The sequence below is a fragment of the Amblyraja radiata genome, unplaced genomic scaffold (genome assembly GCF_010909765.2).
Source record: "Amblyraja radiata isolate CabotCenter1 unplaced genomic scaffold, sAmbRad1.1.pri scaffold_248_ctg1, whole genome shotgun sequence".
Lineage (NCBI taxonomy): Eukaryota > Metazoa > Chordata > Chondrichthyes > Rajiformes > Rajidae > Amblyraja > Amblyraja radiata.
Genome location: NW_022630502.1, coordinates 43005 through 65905, shown reverse-complemented (window position 1 = coordinate 65905; position 22901 = coordinate 43005). Strand labels below are relative to the sequence as shown.

Sequence of the window (22901 nt, the reverse complement as noted above, 5' to 3'; positions counted from 1 at the left end):
AAGAATAAAGCCCTAACTTGTTCAACCTTTCTCTGTAACTTAGTTGCTGAAACCCAGGCAACATTCTAGTAAATCTCCTCTGTACGCTCTCTATTTTGTTGACATCCTTCCTATAATTAGGCGACCAAAATTGTACACCATACTCCAGAATTGGCCTCACCAATGCCTTGTACAATTTTAACATTACATCCCAACTTCTATACTCAATGCTCTGATTTATAAAGGCCAGCACACCAAAAGCTTTCTTTACCACCCTATCTACATGAGATTCCACTTTCATGGAACTGTGCACAGTTATTCCCAGATCCCTCTGTTCACCTACATTCTTCAATTCCCTACCATTTACCATGTACGTCCTATTTTGATTTGTCCTGCCAAGATGTAGCACCTCACACTTATCAGCATTAAACTCCATCTGCCATCTTTCAGCCCACTCTTCCAACTGGCATAAATCTCTCTGTAGACTTTGAAACTCTACTTCATTACCCGCAACCCCACCTATCTTAGTATCATCTGCATACTTACTAATCCAATTTACCACACCATCGTCCAGATCATTGATGTACATGACAAACAACAGTGGACCCAACACAGATCCCTGTGGCACCCCACTCGTCACTGGCCTCCAACCTGACAAACAACCATCCGCCATTACTCTCTGGCATCTCCCATTCAGCCACTGTTGAATCCATCTTGCTACTCCACCATTAATACCCAACCATTGAACCTTCTTAACCAACCTTCCATGAGGAACCTTGTCAAAGGCCTTACTGAAGTCCATATACACAACATCCACTGCTTTACCCTCATCAATTTCCCGAGTAACATCTTCAAAAATTCAAGAAGATTAGTTAAACATGACCTTCCAGGCACAAATCCATGTTGACTGTTCCTAATCAGACCCTGTTTATCCAGATGCTTATATATATTATCTCTAAGTATTCTTTCCATTAATTTGCCCACCACTGACGTCAAACTAACAGGTCTATAATTGCTAGGTTTACTCTTAGACCCCTTTTTAAACAATGGAACAACATGCGCAGTACGCCAATCCTCCGGCACTATTCCCGTTTCTAATGACATTTGAAATATTTCTGCCATAGCCCCTGCTATTTCTACACTAACTTCCCTCAATGTCCTAGGGAATATCCTGTCCGGACCTGGAGACTTATCCACTTTTATATTTCTCAAAAGTGTCAGTACTTCCTCTTCTTTGATCCTCATAGTTTCCATAGCTACTCTACTTGTTTCCCTTACCTCACATAATTCAATATCCTTCTCCTTGGTGAATACCGAAGAAAAGAAACTGTTCAATATCTCCCCCATCTCTTTTGGCTCTGCAGATAGTTGGCCACTCTGACTCTCTAATGGACCAATTTTATCCCTCGTTATCCTTTTGCTATTAATATAGCGGTAGAAACCCTTCGGATTTACTTTTACTTTACTTGCCAAAGCAACCTCATATCTTCTTTTAGCTTTTCTAATTTCTTTCTTAAGATTATTTTTACATACTTTATACTCCTCAAGCACCTCATTTACTCCATGCTGCCTATAACTATTGTAGATCTCCCTCTTTTTCCGAACCAAGTGTCCAATTTCCCTTGAAAACCATGGCTCTTTACAATTTTTACGATTTCCTTTCAACCGAACAGGGACATAAAGATTCTGTACTCTTAAAATTTCACCTTTAAATGTACTCCATTTCTCTTCCACATCTTTCCCATAAAACAAACTGTCCCAATTTACTCCTTTTAAATCCTTTCGCATCTCCTCAAAGTTAGCCTTTCTCCAATCAAAAATCTCAACCCTAGGTCCAGTTTTGTCCCTCTCCATAATTATATTGAAACTAATGGTATTGTGATCACTGGACCCGAACTGTTCCCCAACGCATACCTCTGCCACCTGACCCATCTCATTTCCTAACAGGAGGACCAGTACCGCCCCTTCTCTAGTAGGTACTTCTATGTATTGTTGCAAAAAACTATCATGCACACATTTTACAAACTCCAACCCATCCAGCCCATTTACAGAATGTGTTTCCCAGTCTATGTGTGGGAAATTGAAATCTCCCACAATCACTACCTTGTGCTTACTACTAATATCTGCAATCTCCTATATAACCATATAACAAATACAGCACGGAAACAGGCCATCTCGGCCATTCTAGTCCGTGCCTGACACTTATTCTCCCCTAGTCACATCTACCTGCACTCAGACCATAACCCTCCATTCCTTTCCCATCCATATACCTATCCGATTTATTTATTTTTAATTTTTTTTAAATATATATATATATTTTTATTTATTTTATTCTATTTTATTTTATTTTATTTTATTAGAAGTTAATACAGCACAAAACAGTACAGTGGAACCTAATTTTAGGTGCCAACTATGTCATACCGTAATCCATTCCATGTACAACCTCTAGTTTTATGTTATGAGAAGGAAGTAAGCAAGACAAGAAAAAGAAAACAATAGAAAGGGGAAAAAGTGGAAAATAGATGGTAGAGAATAGAAAAACGTGAAGGGTGTATATAAAAAAATAAATAAATAAAAAGTGGAAAGTAGAAATAGAAGAGAAGGCCCCTTAAATGAGAATTTTTCAAATCTGTATTCGGAGATGTAGATCTATTCACGTCAAGAACTGAAATCAGCAATCTTCACGGTACCGCTGCATTACATGATTCCAACAAGTCGATGGAGGGAGATCAACTCCTTAAGCATTGGTCATATTTATCTATTAGTCGGAGTCTCATTTCTTCAAGGCGTGCTATGTCCATCATATTCCTAATCCACATTTTAACAGTTGGTATGGTTGTATTTTTCCAAAATTTAAGTATCAATTTCTTTCCAATTATTAACCCATAATTAAAAAAAACATTTTGGTCTTTATTTAAATTGGTATCTTCTCCTATTATTCCAAATATAATCCATTCCGTTTTGGGTTCTATTCTTGACTTGAAAAGCTTTGTAAATATATCAAATATATCACTCCAAAATTTATTCAACTTTGTACATCCTACAAATGAATTTGTTATATTAGCGTTTTGAAACAAACATTTATCGCATCTGGGAGAGACGTTTGGGTAACATTTATTCAACCTCGTTTTTGAATAATATAGTCTATGTAATAATTTGAATTGAATTAAATTATGTCTTGCATTAATAGAACAGTTATGTGTATTCATCAGATACTTTTCCCATCTATCCTTCGAGATCTTTATCATTAGCTCATGTTCCCAATCTTCCCTTAGTGCTTCTGTTGAGGGTGATTTTCTATTTAATATATTATTAAAAAAGTATGATATTAATTTTTGTGAATCAGCCTTAATATTCATTGCTTCTTCTAAAGGGTCTAAAAATATAGTTTGAAACTATGTGTATATTTCTTCATAAAGTCACATACCTGTATGTATTTAAAATATTGGTTATCCTTCAGTTTAAATTTTAATTTTAATTGTTGAAATGATAACAGTTTGACCAATTCATAGATATCCCCTACTTTCCTAATCCCCAGTCTATCCCATTGTTGATATGTGTTGTCTATGAGAGAATGTTTGAATGCGGGGTTATTCAATAGTGGGGTTAGTACTGATAAATTATTTAATTTCAATGATACTTTTATTTGTTTCCAAATTCTTATTATATTGTGAATAATTGGGTTCTTCTTATATATTATACTATTCAATTTTATCGGTGAGAGCAGGATCGTTCCTATATCGTGCGGATAGCACTCCTCTTTCTCCATTCTTATCCACTCCAACTGCTGAGTGGAACTATCCAGCCAGTACATTATGTTCTTAATATGCACTGCCCAGTAGTAATACATAAAGTTAGGTAATGATAAACCCCCAACTTCTTTAGATTTGCACAAATGCTTTCGTTGAATTCTATGTGTTCTGTAATCCCATATAAAATTAGTGATAGTGGATCTAGTTTTTTGAAAAAATATTTTGGAATATATATTGTGATCGCTTGAAACAAATATATTAATTGTGGTAAGAAAGTCATTTTTATAGCGTTAATTCTACCTATCAATGAGAGCGGAAGCGTTTTCCAAAATGTAATCGTATCATTCAGTTTATTTAATAGTGGTATAAAATTGGCACTAAATAATGATTTGTGTCTTCTCGTAATTTGAATACCCAGATACTTGAATTTTTATGTTGCAATTTTGAAGGGGAATTTTAGTAAGTGTCTCGAATCCTGTGGTTTTAAAGACATAATTTCGCTTTTATTCCAATTTATTCTATATCCTGAAAAAGAGCCGAATTCCTCAATTAGTTAATAAGGTGGGTATAGTCGTTTGTGTATTAGTAATATATAAAAGGATATCATCAGCATATAATGACATTTTATTCTTTGAGTCCTTAGTGTTATATCCGTGAATATTCGGGTGATTTCTAATCTTTTCGGCCAGCGGTTCTATCGTAAGGGCAAATAGCAATGGTGATAAGGCACACCCTTGCCTATTACCCCTTGATAAGTAAAATGTTGGAGATAGCGTAATGTTAGTTAATATTCTCGCCGTAGGTCTATCGTAAAGTAGTTTAACCCATCTAATAAAATTCTCTCCCGTATTAAAATTTTGGAGTATCTTGTATACATACTGCCATTCTACTTGATCAAATGCCTTCTCTGCATCCAGCGTGACAACTGAAATATCTTCATTGTCCTAATTATGAGAGTACATTATATTGAAAAGCCTTCTCAAATTATTAAATGATTGCCTTTTGGGTATTAATCCCGTTTGATCCGTATTTATTAAATTGTTAATATAATTATTTAGCCTTCTAGCTAGAATCTTTGCTAAAATTTTCTGATCCGTATTTAAAAGTGAAATAGCTCTATAAGAACCCGGTTCGTCTAAATCTTTATCTTTTTTTGGTATAAGCGTTATTGTTGCTTCTGCTAGAGTTTCTGGTAGTTTATTTTCAGTATAAGCCTGCGTGTATAAATTGAATAATCTTGGTACAATTGACTCCTGAAATCTGTAATAAAATTCATTACTAAAACCGTCTGGTCCTGGGGTCTTCCCATTTTTCAGTGAGTTTATTATTTGTTTTATTTCTTCACTAGTAATCCGTGCTCCTAATTGCTCTTGTTCTAAACTATCCAATTTTGGGAGATTGCAATTATCTAAAAAATTTGTAATTTTATTTACATCTGTATTTATTTTAGATGTATATAAATTATGATAAAATTGGGCAAACCTCTTATTAATATCCTTAGGCAATGTTAGAAACTCACCCTTATCCGATTTATTTTTAAATGATAAAATTGAACCTGCCTCCACCACTTCCACTGGAAGCTCATTCCACACAGCTACCACTCTCTGAGTAAAGATGTCCCCCCTCATGTTACCCATAAACTGCTGTCCCATAATTCCCTCTTTGAAGGAATATGTTTCACAACACAGATAATACTCTGGCAAGTGTTAGCTGTTTCAATTTCATATGTCAAGCCAGGGCTGGATTTATAGATTCTCTGAGAGTGCAACAGAACAGAGAGTTGTCGGACAAGATGTGTAGTGCACAATTCCCGGTATAGGAATTAGAGCGCAGTTCCCTGAAAGTGGGTTGTGTTTATGTGGGTAGATTGGCAAGAGACGTTTGGCACGATTGACCGCATTTGGAATGATATTGACGACAACATTTGGGATACCACGATGCAGCTGTTGGTGTCATAAGTGCACATGTTATAGGTGTACAATTAGGCCATTCGCCTCATCGAGTCTATCCCGCCATTCAATCATGGCTGATCTCATCCCATTTTCCTGCCTTCTCCGCAAAACCCTTGACACCCGTTCTGATCAAGAATATCTTCAAATATCCACTGACTTGGCCTCCACAGCCCTATGTGGCAATGAGTTCCATAGATTAACTACTTTATAACTAACCTCACGTCAATTCTAAAAGGACGCCCTTTAATTCGGAGGCTAAGTCCTCTGGTCTTAGACTTTCCCACCAGTGGCAACATCCTGTCCATGCCCACTCTGTACATGCCTTCCATTATTCTGTACATTCCAATGAGGTCCCCCTTCAACCTTCTAAACTCCAGCGAGTAGAGGTTGAGTGCTGTCAAACGCTCATCATATGCTAGCCCATCTATTCCTGGAATCATTCCTGTATGCCATCCTCCGGACCCAGCACATCCTTTTTATTTTAAATCTTTTTATTTGAATTTTGAATTTAACAGCAATTTGCATACATACAATGATAACAGACAGTGATAATCAGGACATAATTGTACAACAGTATGCAAACGACCCTCAAAACCCTTACCCTTACCCTTACCCACCATCGCCACCCGGGAACAAACAACACTCACATACGTACACATCCACACAAATACGATTAAAAAAAAAAAATGTAAATTAAAAATAAATAAATAAATAAATAAATAAATAGGCAAGGCAAGGCAAGGCAACTTTATTTATATAGCACATTTCATACACGAGGCAGACTCAAAGTGCTTCACATAAAAACATGTCATACAATAAATGAAATAATAAAATGAAATAAAATAGAAGAACTAAAAGAAAAGAAAAACAAAATTAAAAATGCATTATAAAAAGTGCAAAAGTTAAAAGTGCAATGTAGTTAAGATTTAGCTGAAAGCTAAAGTAAACATAAAAGTTTTCAGTCTAGTTTTAAAAGTGGTCAAAGTTGAGGCAAGTCTTAAATCTTCAGGAAGTTTATTCCAGCTATTTGTTGCATAGTAACTCAATCCTGCTTTCCCATGTTTTGTATTTACTCTGGGAATCACTAGCAGATTGGTTTCAGAAGATCTTAGCGGTCTAGAAGGCTTATATAGTGGAAGCATGTCAGTGATATACTTTGGCCCTAAACCATGTAGTGATTTATAGGTGAGCAGCAGGATTTTAAAATCAATTCTCTGACATACAGGGAGCCAATGTAAGGATTTAAGAATTGGTGTAATATGCTCAAATTTTTTGGTCTTTGTTAGAACTCTAGCAACAGCGTTCTGAACAAGCTGTAGCTGCCTGACAGTTTTTTTTGGAAGACCTGCAAGGAGACCGTTGCAATAATCTAGCCTACTATTAATAAAGGCATGTACAAGTTTTTCTAAATCTTGAGCTGACATGAGTCCTCTTAATCTTGCTATGTTTTTGAGGTGATAGTAGGCCGATTTTGTTACTGATTTGATGTGACTGTCGAAATTTAAATCTGAATCTATAATGACCCCAAGATTTCTGGCTTTGTTTGAAGTTTTCAGGGACAGAGAGTGAAGGTGTTGGGTTACTTTAAGCCTTTCTTTTTTAGCACCAAAAACAATTATCTCCGTTTTGTCCTTATTTAGTTGGAGAAAATGTTGGCACATCCAGTCTTTGACTTGCTCAATGCACTGGCACAACAGATCTATGGGGCGATAATCATTTGGTGATAGCGCTACATAGATTTGAGTGTCATCGGCATAGCAGTGGTGGTCAATATTATTATATCGCATGATTTGCCCTAGTGGGAGAATGTAGATGTTGAATAAAGAGGGCCCTAAGATCGAACCTTGCGGTACTCCACACGTCACGTTGGTTGGTTCTGATACAAAGTCTCCAATGGAAACAAAATAGTTCCTATCTTGTAAATATGACCTGAACCAACTTAAGACTGTGCCTGAGAGCCCCACCCATTTTTCCAACCTGTCCAAAAGTATTGAGTGATCAACAGTGTCGAATGCAGCACTGAGATCTAATAGCATTAATATTGAAACTTTGCCAGAGTCTGTGTTAAGACGGATGTCGTTTACAACTTTAATAAGAGCGGTCTCGGTGCTATGAAGAGGTCGAAATCCTGACTGGAAGTTGTCGTAGCAGCCAGTTGAAGCCAGGAATTGATTAAGTTGCTGGAGGACAACTTTCTCAATGATTTTACTTATGAAAGATAGGTTTGAAATTGGTCTATAGTTGTTAATAATAGAGGCATATAGGCTCCGATTTTTTAAAAGAGGTTTAATAACTGCAGTTTTCAAGGCTTTTGGGAAATTGCCTGATTGAAGAGAGCTGTTAACTATTTGCAGTATGTCTATTGCTAGGCAGTCAAAAACATTCTTAAAGAAGTTGGTAGGTAAAGCATCAAGGCAGCAGGTGGATGGCCTTAGTTGTGTCACCGTTTCCACAAGAGTTTTAGAGTCTATGACATTAAAGCATGTCATCATTGCCACGTTACCTTTGCCTAAACAGGGTGGTGATCCAACATTTTTGTTTGAAGCGGTGATATTGATGGCACGTCTGATGCCTTCAATTTTATCTGTATAGAATAATGCAAACTCATTGCATTTCTGCGTGGAATGGAGTTCAGGTGGTAATTGTGTTGGGGGGTTGGTCAGTCTGTCAACAGTTGCAAATAGAGTTTTTGCCTTATTAGTGTTGTTGTTAATGATATTGGAGAAAAATGTTTCTCTAGCACTTTTTAAGTCTAAATTGTAGGCACGGAGGCTCTCTTTATAGATGTCATGGTGAATATGAAGTTTTGTTTTCCGCCAGATGCGCTCAGCTTTCCGGCATTCTCTTTTCTGGGCTGTTACAAAAGCAGCTTTTCTCCAGGGTGCCTTTTGCTTACCAGAAATCGTTTTAACCGTAACAGGTGCAATGACATCTATAACGTTCACAATTTTGGAGTTAACGTTATCTACAAGATCATCAGCAGAACATGGGTTTAGAGGTGGTAAGAGAGAGATGGCATTTTTAAAGAGTACATTAGAATGTTCATTTATATACCGTTTTTTGACAGTATTTGATTTTGTCTGTATGTCGGAAATAAAAGATATATTAAAGAAAACACAGAAGTGGTCAGACAATGAAGGATCAGTCACGAAAATATCAGAAACAATGAGACCCTTTGTGATAATCAAGTCAAGGGTGTGCCCATTACAATGAGTAGCCTCTTTCACATGTTGAGACAGGTCAAATGTGTCTAAAATAGTTTAAAATTCTTTTGCACCCTTGTCATTCAAATCATCAGTATGAAAATTAAAATCACCAGTTATAACTAGACAGTCAAAGTCAGTGGAGATGCTAGACAATAATTCTGTAAAGTCATCGAAAAAATTAGCATGATATTTAGGAGGCCTGTAAATAATTAATAGGAGAACTCTGGGGGAACATTTCAATACAACACAAAGGTATTCAAATGATGGAAAATCACCAAGTGACATCTGTTTCCCCTGAAATACATTTTAAAATATAGCAGCAACCCCTCCACCTCTTTTTCCAGATCTACATACATCAAAAAAGTTATACTTTGGAGGAGCTGTCTCGATCAGAATGGTTGCACTGTTATTTTGTTCTAGCCATGTTTCAGTTAAAAACATAAAATCCAGTTTAGAGGTGGTAATAAAATCGTTGACTAAAAATGATTTGTTATTAAGAGACCTAACATTAAGCAGACCCATCCTGATGGTATTATTGATAGGCTTTATGGTTGGTTTAGGTTTGGAGGTAATAGGTATTAGGTTTGTTAGGTTAGCAGTGTGTCTACGTTTCCCTTTGTTTACTCTCTGAGTAGTCACAACAGGAATGCAGAAGGTGCCATAGTTTGACGTAGGCGACCTTGGGTTCAGCTGATTATGCGGAACTTCCTTCGTAATGTGTCTACGGCTGAACCCTTTCTTGTATCAGTAATATTCAGGACTGCTATCAATACAGGAGGGGGGCTGTGGCGCCCTCCGCTTGGTTGTTATCTCCCTGCGGCCGTGACGTGGCAATGGTACTGATATGGGGCGTGGGCTGAGCATCATAGACAGAGATGCAAGTTTAATGCCACCTTTTTCCTGTTTCTTCAATTCATATGGAAAATCATAATGGGAGGAAACAGTGGAGCTGGTGTTGTTATGGCTATGGGAGAGATGAGGGTGGAGGTCATCGTCGATGGGCGAGTGCAGAGGAGGGTGGTGGCCGTTCCTCTCCAAGCCAGCATCAGCAGTGGGGGATGGTAGGGAGGGTAAGGGCGCGTTGATGGGGATGGGTGGGTGGGGGGGGGGGCTGTTGTCTCTCCTCAACGTCTGTGGTCTGACTGCGGCCTGTGTGTCAGACAGTGGCAGGGTAGATGTGTGGGGGGGCTGTTGCCTCGCTTCTCTACCTGTGGTATGACTGCGGCCTGTGTGTCAGGCGGCAGGGTAGATTTGTGGGAGAGCGAGAAGAGAAGATTGTCCCTTAACAGTCTTGAGCCAAACCTGTTTGGGTGTACACCATCTGCTCTGAAAAGATATTTGCGCCCCCACAACAAGTTAAAGTTGTCAATAAAGCTCCTTCCTCTTTCATTGCAGACTCTGGAAAGCCATGTATTCAGTGCAAGTAGCCGACTGAATGTGTTTATTCCCCTGTAATGGGAATCACGTAAAACACTAAAACAAAACTCGGAGCTACAAGGACTTGCTACCTCTCAGTTCGGCAGACCGCACCCAGTAAATAAATAAAATAAAACATAGATAAAAAATAAAAAATAAATAAATAATTTGTGGGGAGGGAGGGGGGGGGGGGGAGGGGTTGAGGGGATAGCAGCTGCAATAAGACAGAGCTGTGATAGAGGACACTCAGTCCTCTTCCGAAACCGGAAACAAGTTAAGAGAGTTAACAAGTTCCAGGAAAGGGTTCCATGTATCTAGGAATGTCTTGGTAGAGCCTTTGAGAGAGAACCTAAGTTTTTCAAGCTTTAAGTTGTAGAGCACCTCCTTGATCCAGCGGGCGTGTGTCGGGGGACAGGTAAGTCTCCAGTTAAGCAAAATCAGTCTCCGGGCTAACAGGGTTGTAAAAGCCAGGACCCGCTTCAACGCAACACGTTGGTGTTGGGGGGAATACCAAAAATAGCTGACAGTGGGTTTGGAGGAATAGTCTGGCCATAGGCTCTGCTTAGCACGTCGAAAGCACTCCTCCAAAAGGTTCCTAGCTTAGGGCAAGACCAAAACATATGACTATGGTTGGCAGGGGATTGATTGCATCTGTTGCAGGTGTCTTTAACAGCGGGGTATATTCTAGATAATCTTGCGTTTGTGTAGTGGACTTTGTGAAGGACTTTGCATTGGATTAGGCCATGACGGGCACACATGGAGGAAGAATGGATCAAATCCAAGGCAGAGTCCCATTGCTGGTCTGTTAGTTTCATATTCAGCTCGCCCTCCCACGCAGCTTTTAATGAGGTATGAGGTTTCAATATAACCGACCCTAACAAGTTGTACAAAAAAGAGATGCATTTCTTCCGGTTGGGATCTAGAGCTAGGATGGAATCGGTCAGGGTTTCAGGGGGACGATTTGGGAAATGGGGGAATATCTTCTTCACAAAATTCCTAATCTGGAAAAAACGAAAAAGGTGGGAGTTTGGGAGGCTATAGTTGTACGAAAGCTCCGCAAAAGACGAAAAAATACCATCCTTGTATAGGTTTTTGATACTACTGATGCCATTACTATGCCAGGTTTTGAATGCGGAGTCTGTACTTGAAGGATTAAAGATGTGATTTTTAAGCAGTGGGGTCAAGATGGAAGGGCCTTGTAAACCAAAGTTTTTCCTAAATTGACTCCATATCTTGAGCGAGAGGGACGCAATTGGGCCTGCACCCGCAGATGTTATAGAAAGGGGGAGTTGAGAGCATAGGACAGACCGCAACGGGAGATGTGAACTCGCCTTTTCCATGTGTACCCAGGTCGGTAGGTGGTCGCAATTATCATTCATCCAGTACAGGATGTTTTGCAAGTTAGCAGCCCAGTAGTATCGCCTAAAGTCAGGAAGTGCCAAACCGCCGTCACTCTTAGGAGACTGTAGTAGCGTCTTTCGAATTCTGGCCGGTTTGCTACCCCATAAAAATTTAGATATTCTCCTTTCTAATTTATCAAAAAAAGATTTAGTGAAAAATATAGGAACATGCTGGAAAAGGTACAGGAATTTAGGTAGGACGACCATCTTGACCAGATTTATCCGGGCCGCGAGGGATAACGGTAAGACTGACCAGCTGTCAAAGTCTCTTTCAGCTTTCTCAACCAGGGGCAGGAAGTTTGTGCGGAACATATCAAATATAGGTATTGTGATAAAAACGCCGAGGTAGCGAAATCCTTCCTCCGCCCATTTGAATGAGGTTAAAGAGCGAGGGAGCTGCTTAGCCAATGAGTTAATCGGTAATAATTCACTTTTTTGGTAGTTATGTTTATAACCAGAGTACACCCCAAACCGTTCTAAAATATTCATAATCACAGGGAGAGAGCTGACTGGATTCGAGATGTACAGGAGCAGGTCATCCGCATACAATGAGACTTTATGAATTGTGTCAAACCGTGTAACACCTTTAAAGCCCTTCTCTGAGCGTAACCAGACCGCCAAGGGTTCTATCGCGACAGCAAACAGAAGTGGTGATAACGGGCAACCCTGCCTGGTACCTCTCCGAAGGGGGAAGTAGGGCGACAGTGTGTCGTTTGTTTGTACTGAGGCCACCGGGGACGAGTATAATAGACTGACCCAATGAATGAAACTATTGCCGAGGCCAAACCTGTCCATCGCCTCATATAGGTACCTCCACTCGACCCTGTCGAAAGTTTTTCGGCGTCGAGGGAGACCACTATCTCCGGGGTCTCACTACTTGGTGAATGGATGATGTTAAGGAGACGCCTAGTATTGTGGGAGGACTGTCGGCCTGGTATGAACCCTGTTTGATCTAATGAGATAATAAAGGGCATCACTTGTTGAAGACGGAGCGCAAGAACTTTAGAGAGGATTTTGAGGTCCACATTCAAGAGTGAAATTGGTCTATAGCTACTACAAAGCAGAGGATCTTTCTCCTTTTTAAGAATTAGGGAGATAGTAGCCAACGACAAGGTGGGCGGAAGGCGACGATGTAAAAACGCCTCATTGTACATATCTCTCAGGACTGGTGCGAGGAGAGCAGAGAAAGCTTTGTAATATTCTACAGTGAAGCCGTCAGGGCCGGGCGACTTTCCGCTTTGCAGCGATGTGATTGCTGCTTGGACCTCAGTGACAGTTATGGGACCACCCAAGACTTTCGTGGCTTCATCGTCAATTCGGGGAAACGTCATACTACGGAACATGTCATCTGCAGTGGGAGGACAATCGGAAGCGTATAGCTCAGCGTAAAATTTAGCAAATGCTTCATTAATTCTAAGAGGATCGGTATGAATCTCCCCTAAGCTGGGTCTAATGGCTGGAATTAGCCGTGAAGTCGCCTCGGTTCTGGCCTGATGGGCCAAAAGCTTCCCAGCTTTATCCCCAGATTCAAAAAAGTGTTGCCTAGATTTAAGCAGTCGTAACTTGGCTTTATTGGTAGACATGAGGTCAAAGTCTATTTGTAACCTAAAGCGTTCTTTATAAAAATTAGGGTCTGGGTCAGATGCGTATTTATCATCAATGTCCTTTATTTTTCGTAACAGGTCTGCCATTCGGGACGTCTCGGCTCTTTTCAGGTTGGAGACAAAAGAGATAAGTTGGCCCCTAATATAAGCGTTTGAAGCTTCCCAGAGTATACCTCTTGCTATGTCCGGCGAGTCATTCAGCTCAAAATATAAGGTGATTTGGGAGTGCAGGCATTGCTTGTAGTGAGCCTCTGCTAGTAATGAGGAGTTGAACCTCCACTGTTTAAAGGGGTTAGTTCGTTTACGAAAGTGAAGATCGAGGGAAGTCGCAGCGTGATCTGATATCACGATACTGTGATACTCGCTGGATTTGATTTTGGAGAGCAGTCTGTCATCTAAGGGGAAGAAGTCTATACGGGTATAGGTACGGTGCACGTGGGAAAAAATGAAAATAATTTAGTCGTGGGAAATGTATGTCTCCATGGGTCAGTGAGCCCAAGTTGTTTGGTAAAAGCATGCAAAGTCCTACCTGATTTAGTTAAAGTGAAGGCTTTGTTCGAAGATCTGTCCAGTATAGGGTCTTGGACCAGATTAAAATCTCCACCCACAATGATGTGGTAATTGTCAATGTTTGGGAGAGATGTAAAACATTTGGTTACAAATGAGCTGTCATCCCAGTTGGGACCGTAAATACTGGCCAATATGACAGGTGTGTCTTGCAGTTTGCCAGAGACCATGACAAGGCGGCCAGCAGGGTCTTCCACCATTTTCTGTGGTTCGAACATAACGTTTTTACGAATCAGGATAGCCGTACCCCTAGACCTATAATTAAATTTTGAATGAAATAAGTGGCTAATCCAGCCTCTCTTAAGCCGTGTTACCTCTCTGTTGCGAAGGTGTGTCTCTTGAATAAAAAATATATCGCCCTTAAGGTATTGCAAGTGGGCCAAGATCTTATCAGTCTTAGTAGGACCCCCCACTCCCCTCACGTTCCACGAGACAAATCTAAGAGTGCCGTTTGTGTTGGCCATATTTAGCTATATCCAAACGAGTGGGCAGAGCGCTGTAATACTGCAGTTTGAAATGGAACAGCGCATCGAAGCCAGCTGCTGAGAGTGGGGGTGTGGGTGGTAAAAGGGGAAAAGAAAAAAACAAAACAAAAAAAAATACATACATACGTATACACACAACAAACGGTCGTGACACATATCACTTGACCATCTTTCAAACCTGAGTCCCCGGACCTGAGGTCCCCAATGTCCCAACCGAACCTTGAGTGCCCATTGCACCAAGGTACGTTGTCCTCGCATCCGCATGGAGTAGTCCGATCTTAACTCCCAATATTTCCACATCCCAAAGCAGCAAAGTCGCTCAATATCAGTAAAGTAACATAAAATGAATATAACTATAATAATGATAACAATGATAATAATAATTTGAGAAATGGACAATAGAAAATAGAAATAGAAATAGAAATAAAGTGAAGTAAACCTAAATGAATAGATACAAAGTTAAAATAATAGCCTTGGTAGTTGTACTACCAATGACATTGCTAACACTAATGGTAATAATAGTAGTGATGATAGTAATAATACAACAAGACAAATTAACAAAATTAACAAAATAGTGATACTAAATAAGTAAGCCAACGTATAAGTGAAACAGGAATAGCTTCCTTTGGTATAACATAGTATAACTTAAAGTTGGTAAGGTATAAAGAAAGAGTTAGCATTAGAGAGATTAACAAGTGGCAAACTGGATTCTTGGATTAAGGCGCAGGGCAGAAGAACATCAATTAAGTTTTGTTAAACAAAAACGCTGTAAGAGTTAATTGGTGTAACGCAGCCTTGACTATAATGAGTTCTTATCAGCCCCAGACAGTCCGCTATTAAGACTAGTGTAAACAAACCATTCAAATGCTGGCCAGCTGCTAAAAGCAAGAAGGCAGAGATCAAATCACGAACCACAATGTGGGTCCCTTTAGCCCTATTTTATAGCATGTACAGGGGAAGAGCCTTTCAAGTATGATTACACATAAACATTAAAAGGAAAAGTTGGTAAGACATAGTCATTGATATAACAGCAAGGCCGAGCGCTAGCAGTGGCTAATTACTAAGGGCAGTCAAGCTAAAGTTAGCCCATAATGTAACCCATAATGTAACCGTAGATTAACTGGATCCCTGTGCCATTCGGATGTAAACGTACCGAGCAGAGTCAGTCATCTGTGGGTCCCGGTCTGCATCAACGGTAAGATGAAATGAAAGCCTGAGCATCCTCGGGAGATGTTAACCGTCGCCTCTTTCCCTCCCCGGCCATGATGAACAGCTTGGCCGGATAATGAAGGGAGGGTTTGAGACCCAGGTTGTACAGCTCCTTCATGACGTCTCGATATGCAGAACGTTGTTCAACTATCTCGGGACAGTAATCTTCAAAAATGTGAATCGGGATATCTTTGTACTTCAGCTTACCCCTCTGCCTCCGAGCCTCACGCACCGCCAACTCGCGGGTCTGGAATCTATGGAAGCAAACCACAACTGCTCTGGGTTTCCCACCAGGGCTTGGTTTGGCTGCTAGCGTGCGATGGGCTCGGTCTAGCTCCGGGGCTGATTCCAGTATGCGTTCGCCAAGTGTCTCGAGCAGGAGTTGAGAGAAAAAAGCTGTTGTTTGGGGGCCTTCGATGTTCTCGGGGAGGCCGACTATCCTTACGTTATTTCGGCGACTCCTGCCTTCCAGGTCGATAAGCTTAGACTTAAACTTGGCGTTCTCTTCGATGGCCGTAGTTAGCATTATCTCCATAGCTCGCATGTCTTGGCTGGTGGTATCGGCAAATGTCTCTAATGACGAAAGACGCTGTTGTTGATCTAGAATAGTGCTCTGGATATTGTCCAGCTTTGTTTCCAGCTTGGTGATCGCTGCGTTAAATTCTGCCCATAGCGATGCCTTGTGCTCTGTTAACAAGGCTGCTAGCGTAGCCATGATGGTGCTGGTCGACGAGTCTTCAATATTTTGCTCCTCTTTCTTTCTTCTGCCTGCCATCTTTACGATGTGGAGGAGTGCTGTCGATGGTGTTAAATATTTATGGTAGTTTTAAAACTTAGGCTGAGCTGTAATAACAGTTGAAGGTTAACAGATTGGGAGCTTGGAAAAAGTGCGACTACTCCAGCTTGTTGCTCCGCCTCCTCCTCTCATCCTTTTTAGATAAGGGTTTCACATGTTCTCTCAGTACTCCAAATGCGGTCTGATCAGCGCCTTATAGAGCCTCAGCGTTACCTATCTCTTTTTATTAATTCCAATCCTCTTGTTATAAATGTTCATCATGGGCGTTGATGTGCACACCTAGAGGTTTTGCCCAGAAATTGAAGGCGATAATTACGATGGAAAATGTACAGAAGGGATTCACTCGGGATGTCAATTGCGTGTAAAGGGTTGGATTATGGCGGTAGACTGACGGCTGATTGTATTTTAGTGCACGCATAAATTTAACCTGTGGAAGAAGTTCTAAAACTGGACGATCGCAGATTGTAATCCGTATCTGAAACTCTTTGCCTGGGGAAGCTAAGAAGTAAAATTATAACTTTTCAAATACGGCTTTGCATATATATGGGTGGGAAGTATTTCGAGGGATAGGGATCGACGTGACGACCAAAGAAAGCCCACTAGATTCCATGGAAAAGGTTGAAGGAATATTCCGTTTTTCTGCTGTACGGATTGAATACTGTTTGACTATAATACTTTATAAAACAATACTTACATGTATTGTTCAGGGTAATGGAGTTTGCCAATCTGTGACTCGTATCAAAGTAGTCAACCGTACAGCGAACAGTTTGCCCGTGAGGAGCGACGGAAGGAGTAAAATTCAAGACAGTGGAAATGTCTCCGCTAGTTTTCTCCCCAAGCGCAATGAGGGTGGAATCTGACAGCTCACTCCAGGTGAGAGATGGGCGTTGATCGGGACAGGGGTAGAGGGCTTTGCAGAGAATGCTCACCGGGGTCCCTTCGCTGAGAGTTTCCGGGATTGAAATCTCGGGTTTGTCAGGTACATCTGGAGATTGGAAAGATTTACAGTGAAACAACATGTAGGTCTGAAGTGGGAGGGGAGTGGGGCTGGTGATGCGAGTTATATCTTAGACTCAAAACGCACTGCCCTGGAGGGAGCAAAGAACAAACTATTGATGGAACACCACCTGCTGAGCAGCATTTGTGGAGGGAAAGAGATGGTATGGAAGGCACAATCTCAACCTAATTGTACACCATCATTTTGACTCCATTGATGTTGCTCGCTGAGTCACTCCAGCAATATTTTGTGTTCTCTTGCTCCTGAATTCACCATCTGTAGCCACTTATCTGACCAAGAGAGTGGGGCATGCTATTATTCTCTGATCATTTGAAAAACCACCTGCCATCCATCTATCCACCCATCTGTCCACCACCTGACCACCATCCGCCCGCCTCTCCACCCATCCATCTATCTACCGAAACATCTAACCACCCATCTATTCATCGATCTATCCATCTACCTATTCTCTATATGTACTAATCACATTTACTAAGAGTGTCGCCGAGAACAAATCGCCATGGCTCCAGCATTATACTGTGTAAGGTCCGAGGAATTACAGCAGTTCAACCGGTCGATTTTCACCAGGGGGCTTTCAACGGTTTTTTACCTCCCTGGCCCATTAACCTACAAACATGTACGTCTGAGGAGTGCGGCAGTAAACTGGAGCAACCGAAGAAATCCCACGTACTCCCAGGGAGAACGTGCATAGATCACGTAGAAAACACCCGTAGACAAGATGGAACCCCCGTCGTTGGCGCTGTGAGGCAGCGACTCTACCACTCGCCAGAACCACACTTGTTGGCCGCCAAGCCGTTACTGGCACCTCTCTCTCCTTGAACATTTCGCCCTCTGTAATGTCGCTGTCCCAATACGCGTTCACATTGCTGTGCAATTAACCAATGCTGCAAACTTCCTACGTTCTTTCTAAACTTCGCGACTGAGAAAGGATCGAGAAAGGAAATGTCAAAACGTAGCGAAACCAACTCTGAAGGACGTGTGCATAGCGGACGTAAACTTTGAAGGGGCCTCACCCAGAACGTGCAGTTGGACGGGGGGTATGTAGGTGTAAGTTTCAAAGCCGTCCAGTTCCACGTAGAAGTAGTACACATCAGAGTCTTCTGATCTGAGGTGATTGATCCTCAGCGAGCAGTCTTTCTCTCCCAGGTTACCAACCATTTCAGCCCTCCCCTTGAACCCGGCCATCCCGTAGTTGTGATCTCTGGTGTAATACACGGTGTACTTCCAGTGGTTCCAGTACTTGAACCACGCTCCGTGGACGGCGGTGTAAGGACGCGAAGGGAAGTCGAACGTACAGGGTATCACCACGCAAGACTTCCTGATGGCCCGACGGGGCAGAGCCCGCATTGCCCATTCTCCCGACTGCACGCCTGCAATGGTGGAGCAGATAAATTGACAACAGTGTTAAATGGTGCGACAGGAACCACTAAAACAGCAATAGACAATCTACTGGAATGATTCATAGCTACCGTCAACAGAACAAATACAATTCTGACTGTTGCACATTTAATACAATTACATAGGTCACATAATTAAAAATAATTCAGAAAATTACATCTCTACTTTCATAGGTTTAAGGTGAAGGGGAAACATTTAATATGAATGTGAGTGGTACCTTTTTCCAAAAAAAAGTTTCGTTTAGTTCAATTTAGTTCAGTTAAGAGCGGTAACAGGCCCTTAAGCCCTCAATATCCATGCTGACCAACGATTCCCGCACATTAACACTATCCAACACAGTAGGACTATTTTCAATTTTACAGAAGACAATTAACCTGTACTTCTTTGGCGTGGTGGGTGCACAAAACGACAGAGGAAGTAGTCGACGCAGGGATTATAGGAACGTTGAAAAAAATATTCGACAGGCACATGGATAGGACAGGGTTGGAGGGATATGGGCCAAAGGATTGCAGGTGTGAGTAGTATACAATGGCATGTCGGCCGGTGTGGGCGATGTTGTCCTAAGGGCCTGTTTTCATTCATTCATTCATTCATTCATTCATTCATTCATTCATTCATTCATTCATTCATTCATTCATTCATTCATTCATTCATTCATTCATTCATTCATTCATTCATTCATACATACAATCAATCAAACAATCAATCAATCAATCAATCAATCAATCAATCAATCAATCAATCAATCGATCTATAGTCAATCAATCAATAAACCAATCAATCAATCAATCAATCAATCAATCTATCTATCATTCAATACATCAATCGACCGATCGATTAACAAACCAACCAATCAATCATCCAATCAATAAATCAACAGATCGATCATTTAATCGATCGATCACTCGACCAATCAATCAGCAAGCAACCACCAAATCTATCAATCAATCAATAAGCATGCACTTAAATAAATAAATAAATAGATACGTTAATTGATAGATCAGTGGATAGACAGGTGGATCGATAAATAAATAGACAGATATATAAGCACGTAAATACATTGGAAGTAAATAAAAAAAATAAACAGATAGTTAAATAGATAGATTAACGGATAAATAAAAATATAAACAAATAAACAGATAAATAGGATGGATAAAGATAGATTAATAGATAAATAAACAATTAAAAATATAAACTAATAAATAAATAAAATGATGAAAAAAATAATAAATAGGAGGAAAAATTGATCAATAAAGCGTTATCTGTAAAAATAAAAAAAATTAAAAATCAATGGATAAATAAACAGATAAATATACAAACAAATAGATAGATAAATCAATCAATCAATCAATCAATCAATCAATTAACTCACCGATCCATCGACCCATCGATCAATCGATCAATGGATCAACTGATCAATCGCACAATCAACCAGCCAATCAAGCAAACAATCAATTAATCAACGAATCAATCAATCAACGAATCAACGAATCAATCAACGAATCAATCAATCGACGAATCAACGAATCAATCAACGAATCAATCAATCGACGAAGCAATCAATCAATCAATCAACGAATCAATCAATCAATCGACGAATCAATCAATCAATCAATCAATCAATCAATCAATCAATCAATCAATCAATCAATCAATCAATCAATCAATCAATCAATCAATCAATCAGTCAATCAATCAATCAACCGACCAACCAACCAATCAATCAATCAATCAATCAATCAACCAATCAATCAATCAATCAACCAACCAACCAATCGATCAATCAACCAACCAATCAATCAAGCAAGCATTTATCCAATTGACCAATCAATCAATCAATCAACTAATCAATCAATCAATCAATCAATCAATCAATCAATCAATCAATCAATCAATCAAGCATTTATCCAATTGACCGATCAATCAACCAATCACACCAGTAACCTCGATCAATCAATCAACCAATCAAACCATTAACCTCGATCAATCAATCAACCAATCAATCAAACTATCAACCAGTCATGAAATCAAAAATCAATCAATCGACAATGGACAATAGACAATAGACAATAGGTGCAGGAGTAGGCCATTCGGGCCTTCGAACCAGCACCGCCATTCAATATGATCATGGCCCAATCACTACCCCGTTCCTGCCTTCTCCCCATATTCCCTGACTACGCAATTTTAAGGAACCTTATGTAGCTCTCACTTGATAGTATCCAGAGGACCGGTCTCCACCGCCCTCTGACGCAGAGAATTCCACAGATTCACAACTCTATGTGAGGAAACGTGTTTCATCGTCTCCGTTCAAAATGGCTAACTCCTTATTCTTAAACTGTGGCCCCTGGTTCTGGAAACCCCCAACATCGGGAACATGTTCCCTGCATCTAGCGTGTCTTAACTATCTTATATACGTCAATAAGATCCACTCTTAATCTTCTAAACTCCAGAGTATACAACGCCAGCCGCTCCATTCTCTCTGCATGTGACAGTCCCGCCATCCCGGGAATTGACCTTGTAAACCTAGGCTGCACTCCACCTACAGAGCTGCTGTAGATTTGGAAGCAACAGCAGGAGAAGTTAAGAGAAAACACTGATTGGCTCTAGCCCAAGTGGGAGGAGAGAAGTGAGTCAGAGCAGGGAAAACAGTTGAAAACTGAGGAATTTGGTTTGCAAATTGGTAAATTAGGCAATTAATCAGTCAATATAAGCAAGACTGCTCTTAGGGAGCGGCAGTGAGGGAAGTGCCCTGTGAGTAAAGTGTGAGTCTTTGGCTCGAGAGTCTTCGGAGAGGAGGCTACGCAAAACACTGCAGAGGGAGAGACGAAATAAGGAGATGTCAAGCAAGCTGATTCAGTGTGATGCTTGCCGTATGTGGGAGGTCAAGGACACTGCTGGTGCCTCTGGCTGCTACAAATGTGAGAAGTGCATCCAGGTACAGCTCCTGAAGGACCGTGTTGGGGAACTGGAGAAGCAAGTGGATGACCTCAGGTTCGTCCGAGAAACGGAGTTGTGAGGAATAAGATGATTAAACCACCATTGTGAGGGGCCGAACGGTTGTAGTCACCAACCTTGTGATGGGCTGAGTAACTGGAAACACCAACCTTGTGATTCGAACAAACAGTCAGACCTTCAGAGCTGTTGATAACATTGTCCCATAACAAGATGAGGTAAGGAATGTAGCTGACAACGCAGAAGCTATTCTTTAGGTCAAAGGCAATTAATTAGGTTAGGGCACAGATACTGCGCATGCTTAATAAGTTAAATGAATATTAACTTTACGCCCCTCATGACAAAGAACCTAATTTAAATGTACATGCGATGTATGATGTGGGAGGAGAGGGAATGGTTGATGACGCACGGAGGAGAGGGTTGGAAGATTGTGAACCTCGGTACCCTGATTGGAAGGGGTCAGAAGGGGAGGCGTCCGATCAATAAAGACTGTATACTGAATTGTATAAAACAAGACGTTTTTCCTTTGCTCGGGGTGTCTCAACTTGGACAGGCACCCGATTCTGCAGACTCGCAAATAAAGCATTTCTTGTTTCCACGATTTAGTCTCTGAGTAGTGATTGTGAGCACAAACAATATATCTCACAAGTTGGGGGCTCGTCCGCGATCGCCACTCCGGCCACTTGACGGAGGCACGAAAGGAAGGGAAGGTGCACCCTGCTGATTCAGCAGTCTCTGATCTCCTTGCTTGCCGTCAGTGGTTTGAGCGAGTGATATTCGGACAAGAGACTCTGGAAACAAGAGGGAATCCGGATCAAACAATCGAGCAATTTCTGTGCACAGGACTCGGGTAAGAATATTGACTATTAAGTATTACTCGGGCGATTGGGTTCTGTTGGACGGGAAAAGGTCTGACAGGGATGGGTAACCGGAACGGGCAAAGTAAGGGCCCGGGGAAAAAGGCTCAAACTGGTGAAGAGCCGCACATTCCGCCTGATAGTCAATTTGGGCGGATGTTGCACGGATGGGGTGAGGGGGCGGGGGGGGGGGGGGGGGGGGGTGAGGTGTGCGTCTGGCTTATTGAGACATCCGAAGAGTTGTCGGATTGAGAAATAAGTGGCGTTGGAACCCAACCCAAAGAACCCCCGTGGTCAGGGCATCTGCTCC

At 41.0% G+C, this 22901-nt stretch overlaps 1 protein-coding gene across 1 annotated transcript in view; it reads right to left on the bottom strand.

The window, feature by feature from the left end:
- The window catches only part of LOC116969857 (myelin-associated glycoprotein-like), a 60322-nt gene that overhangs the window by 15898 nt on the left and 21523 nt on the right, over positions 1–22901 (bottom strand). The window contains exons 3-4 of the mRNA XM_033016624.1: positions 18398–18757; positions 17061–17351 (exon numbers count right to left, since the gene is read on the bottom strand). Coding sequence (XP_032872515.1) covers positions 17061–17351; positions 18398–18757 — 651 coding nt within the window. The remainder of the gene's footprint in view (positions 1–17060; positions 17352–18397; positions 18758–22901) is intronic.